Here is a 15,498-nt window from a genome sequence, read left to right as displayed (position 1 = left end):
GTTATATGTGATGTTATTGTATTATAAATTAGGTTACTTTTAAGAAAATATAAATAAAACATTTGTGTACAAAGAGAACTTACATTTATTTGTGTACTTAAATCACATGGTATATTTTGACAAACTTTCTTTTGATATTTGTTTATAAAATAGCGCTTATTATAATTTAATCCAACATTTTATTTTATAACTAGATGATTTCAGCATGGACAGTGTGTTACTCATATGGAAATAGAATCCAGGATTACAACTGCCACTTAACCATGGCAATGGCATGTTGACTGCATAATGAAAATATAAAGTGATTTAACTATTTTAGGGACAACCTGGACCCAAATAGCACAAATATTTACTTTATAGTATAAAATAAGTTAAAGTATAGGTACAGGTTCTGTATAATTTTGTACAGAAATTTAAATCATACCCTATGATTGCATTTGGAACTTAAATTCAGCAGCATAACCATTGCACATATGTATACCCATACTAAATTGTGGAGCCATAGTACAGTAAACTCGAAATGTATGGGAATCAAGACTAAATCTTTTTGATATTTAGTATTGTTAAACAAAATAGAGAAATAAAAACAATAATAATAGCACAAATAATAATTTCTTTATTATTTGTGCTAGGGGTAATGCTTTCCTTTACAAGTTTGATCACAGTATATTAAAGCTATTTTAAATTTCATGGAATGTCAATCTTCCATACTAGTTTCATTTCTTAAACTTTGTTCCGGTAAATGGCTATCGTTCACTGCAATGTTAGTTTGTATCCTTGTCATTAAGGGCAGATTCTCTATATTGATATTTTTCATACTTGCTAATTTAGCTAATAACAATGCATTCTGAAATAAATAAATTATAGTCACATAAATAATCCTAAATCAAATATTTGCATTCTCTATTAAACACACTGTTTTAAATCGTTTTGACTTTCATTACTAAATAAAATCACATTTTTCTCTTCTTGAAAATAACACTATACAATTAATAAATACAATCATAGATACAAAAAATGACAGTTTGTAACGAAGTAAATATCAAAAGTAATTTTAATATTTCACAACCTGATGCCAGTACTACTACTACTTTAAGAGAATTCGTAGCAGAGGCAACATTGCACTTAAAGTTGGACTTACACTCACACAACTAGTCCAAGCACAGTGTTTGAGCATGTCTTAAACTGACAGTAAAGTTTCTTTCAGAAGAGGCAGGACTACATTTTGATGTTTATAGGTGGGTTTAGGTACAATATCTACTGCTACCAATTTTAATGGAAACAGCATTTAAAGACAAATAATTATAATCATTAATAAAAATGACACACTTTTACCTCTTTAATATTGGCTTCAAATTCCCCACCAGCGCACGTAAAACTTTTTAACTGTTGCAGTTCAAACGATCTGCAATAAAATTATGTGAATTTATGGGAGTAAAGTTTTTATATTGAACTAAATTAGGTACTTATAATCGTGTAAACTTACATTAATCTTAAAAGTTGATTTGCAGTTATTAATTCATTTTGTAAATCTTGTTGCAATTGTTGATTTAGTTGGCCGGTTGCATTCATTTTTTATTTAAATTATTATTTAAACTTTACCAACAACTAAAACTTTTCATAAAAGATCTTTGACAAACTAAAAAGCAGAGCTAAAAAGTAATCAACTCTTTGTTTACATACAAAATTTATCGAATAATTTTTTAAAAGTGTCATTTTACAACGGAAATTAAGTAAGGATTTCAAGAGTCGATTATCGATTAATACGGTATCTAAGTGATCATTAGACGTCGCTTCACTCGGGCAGTTTCTGTGGTATAACATCAGGCAACCATAATATTATTAAAAAAAATAACGATCAATTTTTATCACAATAATATGTATAATTGAATACTTTGTGTGTTTTGTGTTCGATACGAAAGTTAGTGAAACTCATTGGATGTTTGTGAGATGTAAAAGTATTTACAGTTGAACGGATTTGGTTGAAATTTGGGAGACTGATAGACCACGCTCCGGATTAACCCATATGCTGAAGTAATAGGATTTATATTCAAAATATTTAAATCGATGGTTTTAGTAGTTAAGGGTTTTATTATAGCGGAAAAGGCTTTTCACGCGGTCGAAGCCGCGAGCAACACCTAGTATAATTTATTATACCTACCTACCAAACGATTTATTAAAAAAAATATTGTTCTTACACAAATCCAAGAAATCCCAATTATATCTTCTTTTTTTTACTTACATTTTCAAAGTATAAATTACTAATGGCCATTGACCTAAACCACTGATAAATGGTGGAAGCCGTAATTAATAATTGATACTAACCCTAAATTCTTTGACAAGACATCATACATTTTACAGAGTATAGTACATAATACAAATTATTTTTATAAATCAATTAGCAGTATTATAAAATTGTAGTAAGAATTGTAGGAAAAAAAGTGAAAAATCTCAGTTGGTCAGTATGAACTGACAGCTAGCATAGAGTTGAGTTAATTTTGAAAATGTTAACTGTCAGTCAACTTTGAAGTATTGATCAGTCAATGAGTTGTATCAGTGGTTTATAGTGGTATTTTGTTTTGTTTACAATTTTCGCTATAAATTGCTTTATAAGTCTGTGTATATAAAATGGATGAAGCTATTTCTGTGAAACACGAAGGGAAAAGTATCGATATCAAACAGGAAAAACAAGAAAATACGGATAGTTTTAAATATGAATTCGATTCGGGTAGCCAAGATAGCAGTAAAAGTGGTAGCGGTGGATATCAACGTTGGGCGCCTAATTTGAATGGAGTCCGTAAAAGCGCATTTACTCCTTATAAACCAGCTTGCACTGCACTAACCAACTTGCAGAGAGGTACAAAATACAAGTCATTATTTGATTAATTACTGTAACTTTGTCGTTTTAGTGCGACTATTGATTATTAATCGCATCATTATATATGTGGGTGAAAATTTCAAGGTCGCCTTTGCAGGTAACACGCAGGCGCGGGTTCCGGAGCTGCCCCAGCCAGATTACAGCCTGCACGCGAAGGCTGGCCGCGGCGAAATCACCCGTGACGACTTGAAACTGGAGCAGTATGTTGACATCACGGACGAACATGGTCTCACGGCCCTGCATTGGGCCGCGAGCTATGGCCAGCTAAATAGCTGTCAAGACCTTGTCTGGTAAGTGTGGCGATTCGCGATATACTTTGTTGTAGTTCTTTGTGTATTCATCAAGGACACAGTGAATGCTTTTCAGTGTGGTTAGTGTTATAATGTGATGTTAACTTAATAAGGTATAATTATTTGACAAAATACTATGCTAAAATCATTGTTATTAATTTGTTTTGTTTCATAAGTCTATATTCACACCCAACATGTGCAGTAGTTTATCAATTATCTACTTCTAATTACAACTTTTAAAATTAACTTTTTGTGATTTACTAGGTGTGGTGCCAATGTGAACATGCGGGGTCCGGAGGGGGAGACAGCACTACATCTGGCTGCAGCAGGGGGGCACCACGAAGTTGTGAAGTTTTTGTTAAATGAAGGTGCTGCTGCCGACATACAAGATGATGTAAGTATATGCAATATTATTACTGTTTCTTCACGATTATTATGATGTTTTATTGTGTGCAATTAGAAAAGGCAAGTGTATCTTTTGTTGAATGATTATAATATATTGCACAATTGTCTTTCTATACTGATAATTCTAGTGAAAACAAACAATATAATAATATTTGAACACTGAGAAGACCTAGCTTGGCATGGTTTTGGATTATAAAGCAATGTAGTACTGCAGCAGTTAAGTCTTATAATGATTCAGTATTGTAAATAAAAATATATAGACTAATATACTATAAAAATTAAATTTCAAATAATTTTCTTTCAGTCTGGATGCACAGCATTAATGTATGCAGCAGCTGCCGATTTTCCCTACACCTGCAACGAACTCCTCATAAGAGGAGCTGACCTCACCCTTACCAATGATTATGATCAAGATGCTTACACATTGACCACCACCAATAACTGCAAACTGGGTAAGGAGGATATTTTTTTTTCTGTCTTATATTTGCTAGCTTGACAAGGATCAGCTATTACAAATACACCAGAGTTTTGAATGAGTGTTTTATGCGCTTGTTACCCTTGGAAATTAAGTGACTGAGGTGATGGCGACACATTAATTACATCAGCTTGGGACATGTGATATCAACAATTATGGGATGAGCATACTAAACAATCTTTATATTATTATTATATGCATTGGCATGCAGGCCAGTGCTATTAAAAGGGCAACCACATAGGGAAGGATGTTTATGCTGTTAAACTACATATTTTATGGAAAAAAGGCAAAAAAAAAAACAATATCATGTATCTAGAAATGCCCTTACCAAGGCAGTGTTCATGGTGTTAAATATTATATTTTCCATTTTCAGCTCAAACTGTGATAGAAAACTTCTTGATTGGCTGCCTTGCCAAAATGTGAAAACACTGCTCATGTTATGTTGCTACATACAACCGACACAGCACAATTCATTTGCCTCCAGGAGTTAAATGATAATACAGGGATTTAGTTTATAATATAAATGTATTGGATAATATATTTTTAAGTTCATTATATACAAATTACATACATCTTGACCACAATAACTTAAGAATAATTTAAATACAGACTTGTCAAACCACTTATTTGTATTATTTTTAACCCTTATTAAATGTTTATAAAAGTACAAAATGCTTCCACCTACTGCACCCACTTAGCACCAATAAATATAATAACCATTGAACAATAAATACCTTTTAGAATAACTTGAATAGTGCCTATACACTGGGTAAAACAGGTCCTGACTAGCACTTTGTTTCTGTAAATTTACATAAAATCGATTCAAAGAATAAAGTGATATTTTTTATCTGAATAAAATAATCATTTTATGATTACGACATACGATTTTTAAAATGCACACACACCTGATGCAACCCTATTGCAAACTTTGTATTGTAAGACCCTTCCACCAAAATACAGTAAAAATATTGAACAATCATTACAATTCAACTTCACATGGCAGTTATCAGTATAAAATGCAAACAAAAATGTCATGAAATTACAATTTTGATTCTGTGAGCCAGTTGAATGTCTGTGGTTTTCTGCTAGACTGTGGGTCGATGAGTATGTTAATAATGCTAGGTTTTTCCGTTTCTTCTAAGGCCTTTTTGAGTGCAGCTTTGATATCTTCAACGGTGCGGCAAAGATGGCCAGTCTCGCCAAACATTTCCATCATCTTCTCGTAACGTACTTCGCCACTTAGCGCTGTTGGCGGTGTGCTGGGTAAAGAAGAATGATGTTAGAGCACCAATTTTAAAATAAGATATCAAATATTTATTAAAATGCTAATTCTCACCACTGCGCTACATCGCCGCTAGACTGTATGTCAGCCATCATCTCTTTGTTGAAACCGTTATAAATGCCGTTGTTGTTGACTATTACTATAATAACAGGCAGTTTGTAGCGGAACATGGTTTCGATCTCCATCCCTGTAAAATCGATATTTGTTTAAAATCATATTCACTTATTGCAGAAATGTTGCAATTGATTACACTTTATTTAATTACTCGGAAGAATCTCACCTGAGAATCCAAAAGCGGAGTCGCCCTCGACACAAATGACTCGCTTGCCCGGCTCATAGTCACGGCACCACATGGCAGCTGCCACCGCGAAGCCAGGACCAACCTAGCAAAGTTAATTTTAAAATATTCACTGTCACATAACTATGTATTTACTATATAGGAAAAGGTTTTTTTGGCCTTGGTTTCATTTCATCCCCGTTTGTTTAATACAATGCTATGCAAGATTTTAAAGGATTTTTCCCCTTTAAAAATTTTATATAATTTACACTTCATTATTTTTGCACACAAACATCTCAAGACAGCCTTAGCATGTAATTTCTATTTCAAATTATACATACACCCATAGTGCCAAAAGTGCCCGCGTCGAGTCGGTGTCTCGGTTTGTTGTTCAACAGCAGCCCGCGGCCGATGTCCATGGTGTTTGCGCCCTCGCTCACTATTATCGAGTCTCTGGGAATGTTTTGTTGTACAGTCTTGAACACTGCATAGTAATTGAGAGGCACTGATGTGTTCGCGGCCTGAGCCTGCGAGAAATAAAACCAATAATTAGAAAAAGTTTTTGGCATATTGGTAATCATCCCTACCACTTTTTTTTATTAACATGTGGTCAAGTTATGTGTTGATATTCTATATCCATAGTAAATTCTAAAATAATATCTGCTAAAAGGCTTATGTTGCTAAAGAAATACACATACCTCAACAAACTCCGTGTTCGCCTTTTGTTTCTGCTTCAGCGATTGCCACCATTCGTTGGTAGCGGGATCCAACGAGAATTTCGATTTGTTCAGATTCTGCGCGAGCGCTTCTACGAATGGTTTGATATCAGAGTGCACAGCCACCTCGGACTTTATACTGTTGTGGAACTCTTCCGGATTTATATCCACCTATAGGTTTTAACATGTGTTAATATTTTTAAAAGGATTGCGTGTTATAATTTAGTCATCTCTTTTTATTTATTTATTATTGTTAACCAAAAAAAAAACGTATTAATTTTAAACATTTGAAATTGGTATTGTTAGTAATAACCTAAATATCTAATGTGTTCCTTCATCTATTATGCTGCATATTTTTAAGCTTGTTATTTTATTTATGATCACCTATATTAAATTTTATTTCATTTATCATTTTAGATCATAACACTATTCGTAAATTAATAAATAATTAATGAATAAATAATACACAATTACCTGAATAACTTTAACATCGGGTGCGAACCGCGGCGGCTGTCCGAAATGCAACATCCAGTTGAGTCTCGCGCCCAGCAGAACTATTACGTCTGCTTTGAGAAGCGCTTGTGTGCGGGCTGTTGACACGCAGTACTCGGACTCATCCGACACTACGCCCTTGCCTAGTAATTATAAAATAAATGTTAATATCAAATTATGGTAATATTTGACGTTTCTAAAATTAAATTCATGTTTAATAACTTAGAGTTACCTAGATATCAATTTTGAATTCAATACTTTTTAAAATAAAGGACTATATTATTTACTATGTTGTATCCTTTCGGGATATAGCTGCATGTCTGTGTACTTCTGTGGTAACATATTTTTAGCCTTTAAGAATTCCGATATTAAGCAAAACAATTCTTATCTTGTTTTTTTATTGTAGCCTGCATAGGTCAGGCATAGCAAATAAAAGTAAGTTAAATATATACATATAGAGCACAGAAACAAGAGCATTTGTAGGACAGCACCATTTGAATAAAACATTTACTTTACGTATTTAATTAGGCAGTTAGAAACTGGTGTGTTGATACAACTGTTACTTGTTACAAAAGACACTTAGGGGTCAGTTTAAATGGCATTGTGACAGCATATACCTGATATTAATATAAATAGCACAACGCAGACTACAGCAGTACAATATGAGTGTATTTTGGAAGAAGGCCTTATTGGTGTTTACAGAGTGATCAGTATGTAGTAACTGTACTTGCTGGTTTACCTACCCGTCTAATAAACTGTATATTTGTTAGTATAGCACAGGATATATTTGTTACCCATGGGCGTAGGCAGGAAGGGCAGCTTGGTGTCGTTAACGAGTTGCGTGAGTTGTAGCTCGGCGCGTGCGTAGGCGGCGCCCTTGCCCAGCACCAGCAGCGGGCGGCGCGCGGCGCGCAGCAGCTCGGCGGCGCGCCACACCTGCGCCGGCGCCGCGTGCGCCAGCTCCACCGGCGCCGCGCTGTAGTACTCCAACGGGACTTTCTCTTCTTCCACTTCCGCCTGCCAAATTTACAATTGTGTGTAATTTGCTAATACAGATCAAACAAATACTAAGAATATGTTACCAAAATACTTAAATCAACACGTTTAAAACTACTTGATATAAATGTGTTTTCAAAATACTACTCGTTTAAAACTATTTCATATAAATGAATTATGTAGCATCAACGAACAGTAAAGAACTGTCTAAACTCTAAACTTGAAACAAGTCGGATCTCTTAATATCTCAGGAACACATATTGAGACTTATTTCTAAAACAATTGTATACCACAATATAATCTCTATTATAAGTTTACAACATACCATGAGAAGAGTTCCCGGCATGTCGAGGTACGACACACCGGGCCGGCCGGCGGCGGCGAGGCGCACGGCCTTTTCAACATGTTGCGGAATGAGACGCGGCGACGGAGGCCGCGCGGCATATTTACAGTACAGACGACTCGATTCCACCTAAAAATAGAGCCGGAACGTGTTATCAAAAAATTAAATAAAGAGAAATTGGTGTACATTCAGTAAAGGCAAACAGGCATAATTTTGTCGAGAATTCGAAAGGTATTATGGCTATTTATAATATTACTTGTTGCGCCACGATAATGAAACATCAGGTAAAGTATATAGAATCCAGTTTCAAACAGGCTGGCATAAATGTGTCGATTAGCGACGGAATCACCTTCCATTAGGCGATACTCTGAACTTTACCCACTCTACATGTGTGATAAAACATTGTAAACAGAGATAACTTTAACTTGTTTTTGGAATATATTGTTAATAGTGTTTGACGCGTCTTCACAAATTCTCATTGGTATTGAATCTATTGAAGATATATGTGCATCGTTGACATAACCAGGAGGATTTTAGAAGTTCACCCCTCCCAAATTAAGTTTTTACAACTAACAATTGCCTGTTTTAAGACTTTTTAGGATTAATAATATTCAATTTTATTGCAATGAATATCAACTCATTCAATGCACATTTTTGTTTTTTGCACCACGCGATACTAAAACATGGCTACGCACTTGACGTGCATTGTCTCCTTTCTATTTTCTGATTTAGGTATATTACCGGCACGTGAGGCGTTATCATACTTAAAAGTGTAGGTACTATAAATCTTTCATGCTGTATTTTTATGATAACTGTAATCTATAGTGTACCCAAGATTCCAAAGTGCAACTTTATAGAATCACATCAGAGACCGAAGTACATTTATGTTTTTATATACTTGAGAATATCGTAATTCGTGTACAAAGGTCGGTTACGATGTTGTGGTTGAATTATCTAATCTTATCTGTGTATACAGAGGAAATATTTTAGAAATCATTTGCGATAGATACTTCATAAATTGGATAACATAATTTAATACACTTTATGTAATGTTCGTGTAATGTTTGTTGTAAAAATGTTTATGATAATAGATAATTATTTGCGATAATAAAATATAGATATAAATAGATAATATATATAATATATTATTATATATAATAGATAATAAAATATACGGTTGTAACATAAAATTATAAGATTCCTTGTATCAAATATTACAGTATGAATCAAGCAACTTTTGGCACCTGCAATGCTTTTATTTCATATTTTGAATATAAGCAAGTTATTGATACTGGATTAGCATAAAAAATTTAAAGAATAGGTACTTTAAGAAAAAAAGGCGCATGTATGTTTTTTGTACACAATATACTTACAATATCATTACAAATAAAATTTAAAGTATTTCTCATTTACCTGAGGCCATTCTTGGAAACCGCCGATTCCCTCGTGATCCTCGGGACAAGATCCAGCTATAACCAACAGTGGCCAACAATTGACCTGGGCATTAGCCATTCCACCGATACAGTGGAGCAGTCCGGGACCAGACACCGCCAAACATACTCCCGGTTTACCTGTAAAACATAACGCACTCTTTAAGTATTATTTACTGAATCTTAGTTACTGCCGTTTTCAATCAACGATCCCAATCGTTTTTTTGTTATTTACCAATCAGAACAAAGAGTAATTTGACATAACAAATGAGTTATTTTGATTGGTTCATTCTTTCATCAGATTGAAGATTGAAATCGTTTATTGAAAACGGCTGTAACACAGTAAGTTTTTCAGTAGAATATCAAATGATAAATAAAAAATATTAATGTTTTCTCTAACAAAATGTTGACTAAATACAGATATTTAAATTTGTTTTGCAACAAAACACGTTTATTTTTAATGACTTCTTTTTTCGATTGATATTTTATAACAGGCGTAAAAAAATTTAATACGACGAAATTTTAAAGGCCGAAATATCCATGCATATTAATTATTTTTACGTTTTTCTTTCAACTGCGAGAACTAATCACTACCTAGACGTGAATTTAAATTCTTTACTTGTCAATACTTGTTTATTTACCCAGATTAAAGGTGAAACAAAATGTATGAAAAATGGACCTTAAGCTATAACCTTAACAGTCAGTTTCTTTTGAGACAGATAATTTTTTATTTTTTTTTATTTAAAATTCGTAAATTTGTTTGTGCTTTAGACTGCATAAAATATGCTTATTTTTGTCTAGAAGACAGACAGTATCGATTTTAGATACCACATTGATCCGAGACAGCTTCATATAAAGTCAATAGATATTGTTTATAACTGCGGCACCCTTTACCATAAGGAAAAAAGTCCCCGAAAGAGTCGTATTTTATCGATGGCTGTATGTGTGAGGTTCAAAGAAACGGAAATTCGCAGTTATTGTAGGAAATATTACATGTTGCTACAGTAGGGAAAAGTATCAAATTGTAATCAATTGATTGTACTTATTAAATACCTAAGTACTTCAAATATATTATTTTGTATCGCTAATTACATTTTATCTAAATACCTGAAGATAATTAAATATTTCAACCAGTCAAGATAATTTTTAGCATTCGATACTGGTAATTGAAGGCGCCTGACAAGAAACAGGTAGAAATAAACGTAAATTAACAACATACATATTTACCTACCTACTCAAAGTGGCACCAATATTTCAGAAATAAACACATGCATCCAATATTACACTTAGTTTCTATTCATGGAATAGTTTTAAACCATTTGAGTATAATGGTAGGTACTTACGAATACTATGATAAATATGACACAATATAATTGTTACATGTTTTGTATATTATATCACACTCAACTAACTATATTGAAGAATTGAATGTTTTATAAACATTCATACGAAGGTTTGATTCATTATAATACCCACATGTATAGGTTTTGGCTACCGTATAAAAACAGCATAGTTGAGAACCTTTTTAAAATTACAAAACATACGAAGAAGTATGTTGTTTTTTTAGGGCCGTAGATCGAAGGTGATGGAATCGTCTAAGATTACGACGTAACACAATTTTCTCACGACGTTTTTTTCTTTTTTATTGCTTTGAATGGCAAGACGAGCTTGCCGTTCGCCTGATGGTCAGCGATACGACCGCCCATAAACAGTAGAAACACCATTCAACACCTTGAATTACAAAGTACATATTGTTTGGTATGCCACTGTGCTCGCCATCTTAAGTCATGAGGTGTTAAGTCTTATTATGTCTAGTAGTTACACTGGCTACAATGTCCTTCAAACCGGAATATCTACCTATACGTATTTATAGTTTTACTTAAAGATCGAAACACGAATATTTCTGTAAATTTATATTAATGGGGAGCAAAGCTTATGGAGCTATTTAGCCTTTATATATTAGGTCTCAATAATACTTTGTTATTTCTAATTTTCACACCATGCTTTTTGCTGCTTGTTACCTTGAGAGACGATTATAATTACTAATTAAGTTAACAATGGTCAATAAAAACAATAATAATAATCTATAGCTTGTTCACATCGCACCCCTATAACAAAGCGGCATAAGTCGTATTACGTCAAGTTTTTTTTCAGTTTTGAATACGGCATTTGCCAAATGCAATTTTTTTTGAATAATTAAAATTTTAAATTAGAAATTAGCATCTATACTGCGTCATAGGAAGTTCTATATATATTTAGAAAAAAGATAATAAACCAACTATGCATATAAATATTCTATAATAAAAAATAATCGGGTATACGTATTTGTTTCACAAAATGTAGCGAGAATTTGATATAGACATATTTTTATGTGTTTTTAAGTTTGATATAAAAACAGTACACTTAATGAAATACATTTTTATATAGCAGATATTGTGACTTAAATCCAAAAATTGATATAAATACTAAAGTAAATTGGGTTTAGACTACGCCTTTTTTAATTTTCGTATTGATAGTGTTACTTTATATTTAAAAAACAATAATGGGAAAACAATCTTTACGTCTGTGTGCCCTTTCGTCATAAAACGAAACAACATCTGTTATTTCTTAAATATTTCGAAATAACCAGTTTTCAAGGATTTTGTGCATAATTGTAGTAAAAGGGTAATATTTTTACTTTTTTGATACAAAAACCAATATTATAGGACTAAACACAGAAAATGTACACATATATTCTGTTTTTTCAACCTGTAAAGTTGGTGTTTTCATCTTACACCTTTATGCACTAGGGGTGTGACATGCACATTTACAAACACAGTAGAGCAATAGAATAACTATTACAACAACAGCATGAATCAACCTAAACATAGGAAACTGTACTAATAAAATTTGAGAAACAAAAAATATTCAGTGAGTTGTTGGTCATATAGAAAAGAAATCTGTATTCAGACTATGACTGACGCAAATTAAGTAGTCATTATTTAAAAGAAGCAAGAAACCAATTGCTTAAAGAAAACTTAAAATTCCCATTTCACTTATTTAAAATTTAAATATGGAAGTATATTTATATGTGCATAGATTAACAATTAATTTGTAATCGCTTTGTAGGGGTAAATTTGAATTATGGAATGAGTTTGTGATTAAAATTTATTGTTAAATAAACTACTTTCCAAATAAAAAATAAGATCTTTATATTTACCCGTGAGATATCCAGCAGCCTGAGCAGCATAGCAGGCAGCTTGCTCATTTCTCATGCCAATATACTTCAGGCCAGCACTTTGGAATGCGAGGGCTGTTTCTATTACCGGTATTCCAACTATACCGAACACATACTCCACACCCTAAAATAATTATTATACATAAACAATAGGATTTGATGAAAAACAATTGAATGTATGCTGAAGAGTATTTAGATATGAGAATATTCCACAGTTATAGTTGCAATCTTAATAAAATAATGACCTATTCCAAAACTGTTAATTTGTAGAAATCCTCAAAAAACTATTTTTTGTTGGTCCTTTTTTTTAAGATGCTATAAAATTGAACTCATCAGATAGGTCAAAAATGAAACTTATAGCATGAGAAAAAGGTCACAAACAGAAATTAGTTTTTTAACGATTCCCACATATTAACAATTTTGAAATAGGTAAGTATTTTATTAAGAGTGTGTAGTATTGTTGAATGTACTTTTCTATAAATTTGTTGATTTCATACACTCATAGATTAACAAGGACCAAATTTTTATGAGCCCGATAATAGCAATTGTAAAGTGATTGTGTAAAGAAAATATATACACCATTTACATTAAATGTGTAAATGATTGAGAAGGATACAGCAGTGATATTGTGATATCAGGTCCAAGGTTCTTTATAAGCACCAACTATTTTGTCCTCAAATTTGAGTACAGTATTGTAATGCTCTTTGCTGAGTACATTATGTTGTCATAGTGAAATTTATTTAAGTGATAAAAACAAAAAAATCTTTGACAAGCAATTCTTAAATTGCTTTGTTTTTAAATTTAGGTCAAATATCAATTTTACACAGAAACAATTTATGCTTTGTTTATGTATAACAGTGGAACAAATGTTTCTGTGAAAGTATATTTATGTAAACAATTTAAAAATAATCAACACTAAATTAGACATAATTTTAAGGAGTAGGTACTCACTTGCTTTTTAAGACTTTCCGCCAAAATTGTATTCCCGTCGATTGTCATGTTTGAGCTCAACTTTTGAGTTATGTGCAAAGATCTTCTGAACACCAACTGGCTTATTCTACCTAGTAACATACTTAATTTTTTTATTATTCGAGAAAATCTATAAAAAAGTCACTAAGGATATAACCCCACTGGAGATGTAAATATAACTGTTCGCCGATTGCCGAATGAGTGAAAGAGATCAAAAGACAGAACTCAGAAACTTACCGATAGCGGTTTACTGTATAAAAAATATTTTATCAGCGCAAAATGACTTGTGTTTAAAGGTAAAAATAAAAACGTACCATAAAATCGCTTAACGTAGGTATCGCAGTATTATCCTTATCTTCTGACAAGCTCTAAAATCTAAATTTGAATTATTGTTTTATCACAATAAACTTTGGATTTTGCGCGTCATTTCCATTCTAGGGTTGCAAGTTTCTGAATCGCAATGAGATAACGTAAAATGTAAACATGATGATAATGTATGTATAGGGCGCCCTAATCAGTAATTGGCGTAATGAACGTGGCCAAAATTGGAACTAACGCCGAAATACTTGACATCTCGTGAATTGTCATAAGTGACATTAATAAAATGTTGCCTACAAAAATCAATAAAGAAACCCCTGCTTTCGAGTGTTAATAATAATATTTGGACACAAATTTATATTCTTAGTACGTGTTCTATAGAATAATTTATATAAACTTAAATAGCTCGTTGAATACTTCTAATATTATAAATGCGAAACTTTGTGAGGATGGATCTTTGTATGTTTGTTCCTCTTTCACGATAAAACTACTGAATGGTCACATTGGTTTTACATCAAAATAACACATAGGGTACAATTTATAATAAGTAATTTTGTGTAATTCAATCATAATATAACGATACATATCAAGTAAGTTGGAAAAAATTGCTATCTTGGCGTACGCTGCCTAAACCGTTGGAGTAAGAGACAAAGATGATGTACCGTAGGATTGTTTGTCTTAAATAGTTCTAAATAAGAGTCCGCGACAGCATGTATCTATTTTTTATGTGGAAGCCACTATGACCAAAATAGTGAGCCATTTCTGTCTGTATACTGTTAACGATTTTCTTAAAAATCTACTAAACGGATTTTTATGAAGGTTCGTATGAAGTCAGTTGACTCTGGGAAGGTTATAGGCTACTTTCTATTCCAGGAAAATATATAGCAGGACTTTTATTCCAGAAAACTCCTTCACGCGGGCGAAACTGCGAACAAAAGCTAGTATAAAGTAACTCCGTCATAACACTCATATTATGAGTACTATTTTTATCTCTAATAATGCACTTAGAACTATGCTTTTTTATTTGTCAATTATCTCTATTAGTTTTATTATCCGAAAACTTAATTACCCTAAAAATCTGGATACTATTAATACTTGTCACACTGAGTGTTTAGTAGCGCGGCGCGCCCTCCTTATTAAGTTTTCGGCTGAAAGACATGTAGCCATGGCGGCTATAAACAAATTAAAAACCAATGAAAAAACTAGGATACCCTTGCTTCTATTTTACATATTAAACAAGGTATTAGTGAATATGGCGACTGCGTTTCATTCCGGCCAATTAAAGAAATACTGACGTCTATTAATAATAGACGTCATATCAGTAGCGTTGCTTGCCATAGAGGGGCCTTATATCTATATTTGTTGGGGGCTCTTCAGGGCAGTGCGAACTTTTAGGCGCCCGCTTAGTTT

The 15,498-nt window shown here is 32.8% G+C and overlaps 3 protein-coding genes across 6 annotated transcripts; 1 reads left to right on the top strand and 2 right to left on the bottom strand.

Annotated features, from left to right (window-relative positions):
* Positions 1-67: 67 nt before the first annotated feature.
* LOC115455838 lies at positions 68-1,758 on the bottom strand. The gene is made up of 3 exons (XM_030184579.2): positions 1,487-1,758; positions 1,336-1,405; positions 68-847 (listed from the first exon to the last, which is right to left on the bottom strand). Exons 1-3 carry the CDS (start codon positions 1,570-1,572, stop codon positions 698-700), a joined length of 306 nt encoding a protein of 101 aa, XP_030040439.2. The 5' UTR covers positions 1,573-1,758; the 3' UTR covers positions 68-697.
* Positions 1,759-2,533: 775 nt separating this feature from the next.
* LOC115455822 (DNA-binding protein RFXANK) lies at positions 2,534-4,670 on the top strand. Its single transcript, XM_030184565.2, has 5 exons — positions 2,534-2,857; positions 2,976-3,168; positions 3,433-3,562; positions 3,878-4,025; positions 4,422-4,670. Exons 1-5 carry the CDS (start codon positions 2,629-2,631, stop codon positions 4,469-4,471), a joined length of 750 nt encoding a protein of 249 aa, XP_030040425.1. The 5' UTR covers positions 2,534-2,628; the 3' UTR covers positions 4,472-4,670.
* LOC115455821 (2-hydroxyacyl-CoA lyase 1) lies at positions 4,555-14,320 on the bottom strand. Of its 4 annotated transcripts, none has more exons than XM_030184562.2 (12): positions 14,085-14,320; positions 13,753-13,862; positions 12,784-12,925; positions 9,568-9,725; positions 8,137-8,283; positions 7,610-7,832; positions 6,798-6,958; positions 6,306-6,494; positions 5,949-6,134; positions 5,611-5,713; positions 5,385-5,517; positions 4,555-5,307 (listed from the first exon to the last, which is right to left on the bottom strand). In XM_030184562.2, exons 2-12 carry the CDS (start codon positions 13,798-13,800, stop codon positions 5,088-5,090), a joined length of 1,710 nt encoding a protein of 569 aa, XP_030040422.2. In that variant the 5' UTR covers positions 13,801-13,862; positions 14,085-14,320; the 3' UTR covers positions 4,555-5,087. The 4 variants fall into 4 exon arrangements, with proteins under 4 accessions (XP_030040422.2, XP_030040420.2, XP_030040424.2 ...); XM_030184560.2 differs by having other exon boundaries at positions 13,753-13,873; positions 14,085-14,276; XM_030184564.2 differs by lacking the exon at positions 14,085-14,320 and adding an exon at positions 14,008-14,026.
* Positions 14,321-15,498: the final 1,178 nt, after the last annotated feature.

This window comes from Manduca sexta, chromosome 10 (genome assembly GCF_014839805.1).
Source record: "Manduca sexta isolate Smith_Timp_Sample1 chromosome 10, JHU_Msex_v1.0, whole genome shotgun sequence".
Classification (NCBI taxonomy): Eukaryota; Metazoa; Arthropoda; class Insecta; order Lepidoptera; family Sphingidae; genus Manduca; species Manduca sexta.
Note: the sequence above shows the minus strand (reverse complement) of the source record. Positions and strands in the feature narration are given on the sequence as shown.

Bases quoted from the DNA above. Each gene is read 5' to 3' on its own strand.
- LOC115455838 (XM_030184579.2), bottom strand. From the start codon at position 1,572: ATGAATGCAACCGGCCAACTAAATCAACAATTGCAACAAGATTTACAA. The intron at 1,406-1,486 runs GTAAGTTTACAC...ATTTTATTGCAG, and splicing joins AATCAACTTTTAAGATTAAT to ATCGTTTGAACTGCAACAGT. The intron at 848-1,335 runs GTAAAAGTGTGT...TATTTATTTCAG, and splicing joins TTGAAGCCAATATTAAAGAG to AATGCATTGTTATTAGCTAA.
- LOC115455822 (XM_030184565.2), top strand. From the start codon at position 2,629: ATGGATGAAGCTATTTCTGTGAAACACGAAGGGAAAAGTATCGATATC. The intron at 3,563-3,877 runs GTAAGTATATGC...ATTTTCTTTCAG, and splicing joins CTGCCGACATACAAGATGAT to TCTGGATGCACAGCATTAAT. The intron at 4,026-4,421 runs GTAAGGAGGATA...TTCCATTTTCAG, and splicing joins CACCAATAACTGCAAACTGG to CTCAAACTGTGATAGAAAAC.
- LOC115455821 (XM_030184560.2), bottom strand. From the start codon at position 13,872: ATGTTACTAGGTAGAATAAGCCAGTTGGTGTTCAGAAGATCTTTGCAC. The intron at 9,726-12,783 runs GTAAATATAAAG...TATGTTTTACAG, and splicing joins GGCTGCTGGATATCTCACGG to GTAAACCGGGAGTATGTTTG. The intron at 7,833-8,136 runs GTATGTTGTAAA...TAAATTTGGCAG, and splicing joins TGCCGGGAACTCTTCTCATG to GCGGAAGTGGAAGAAGAGAA.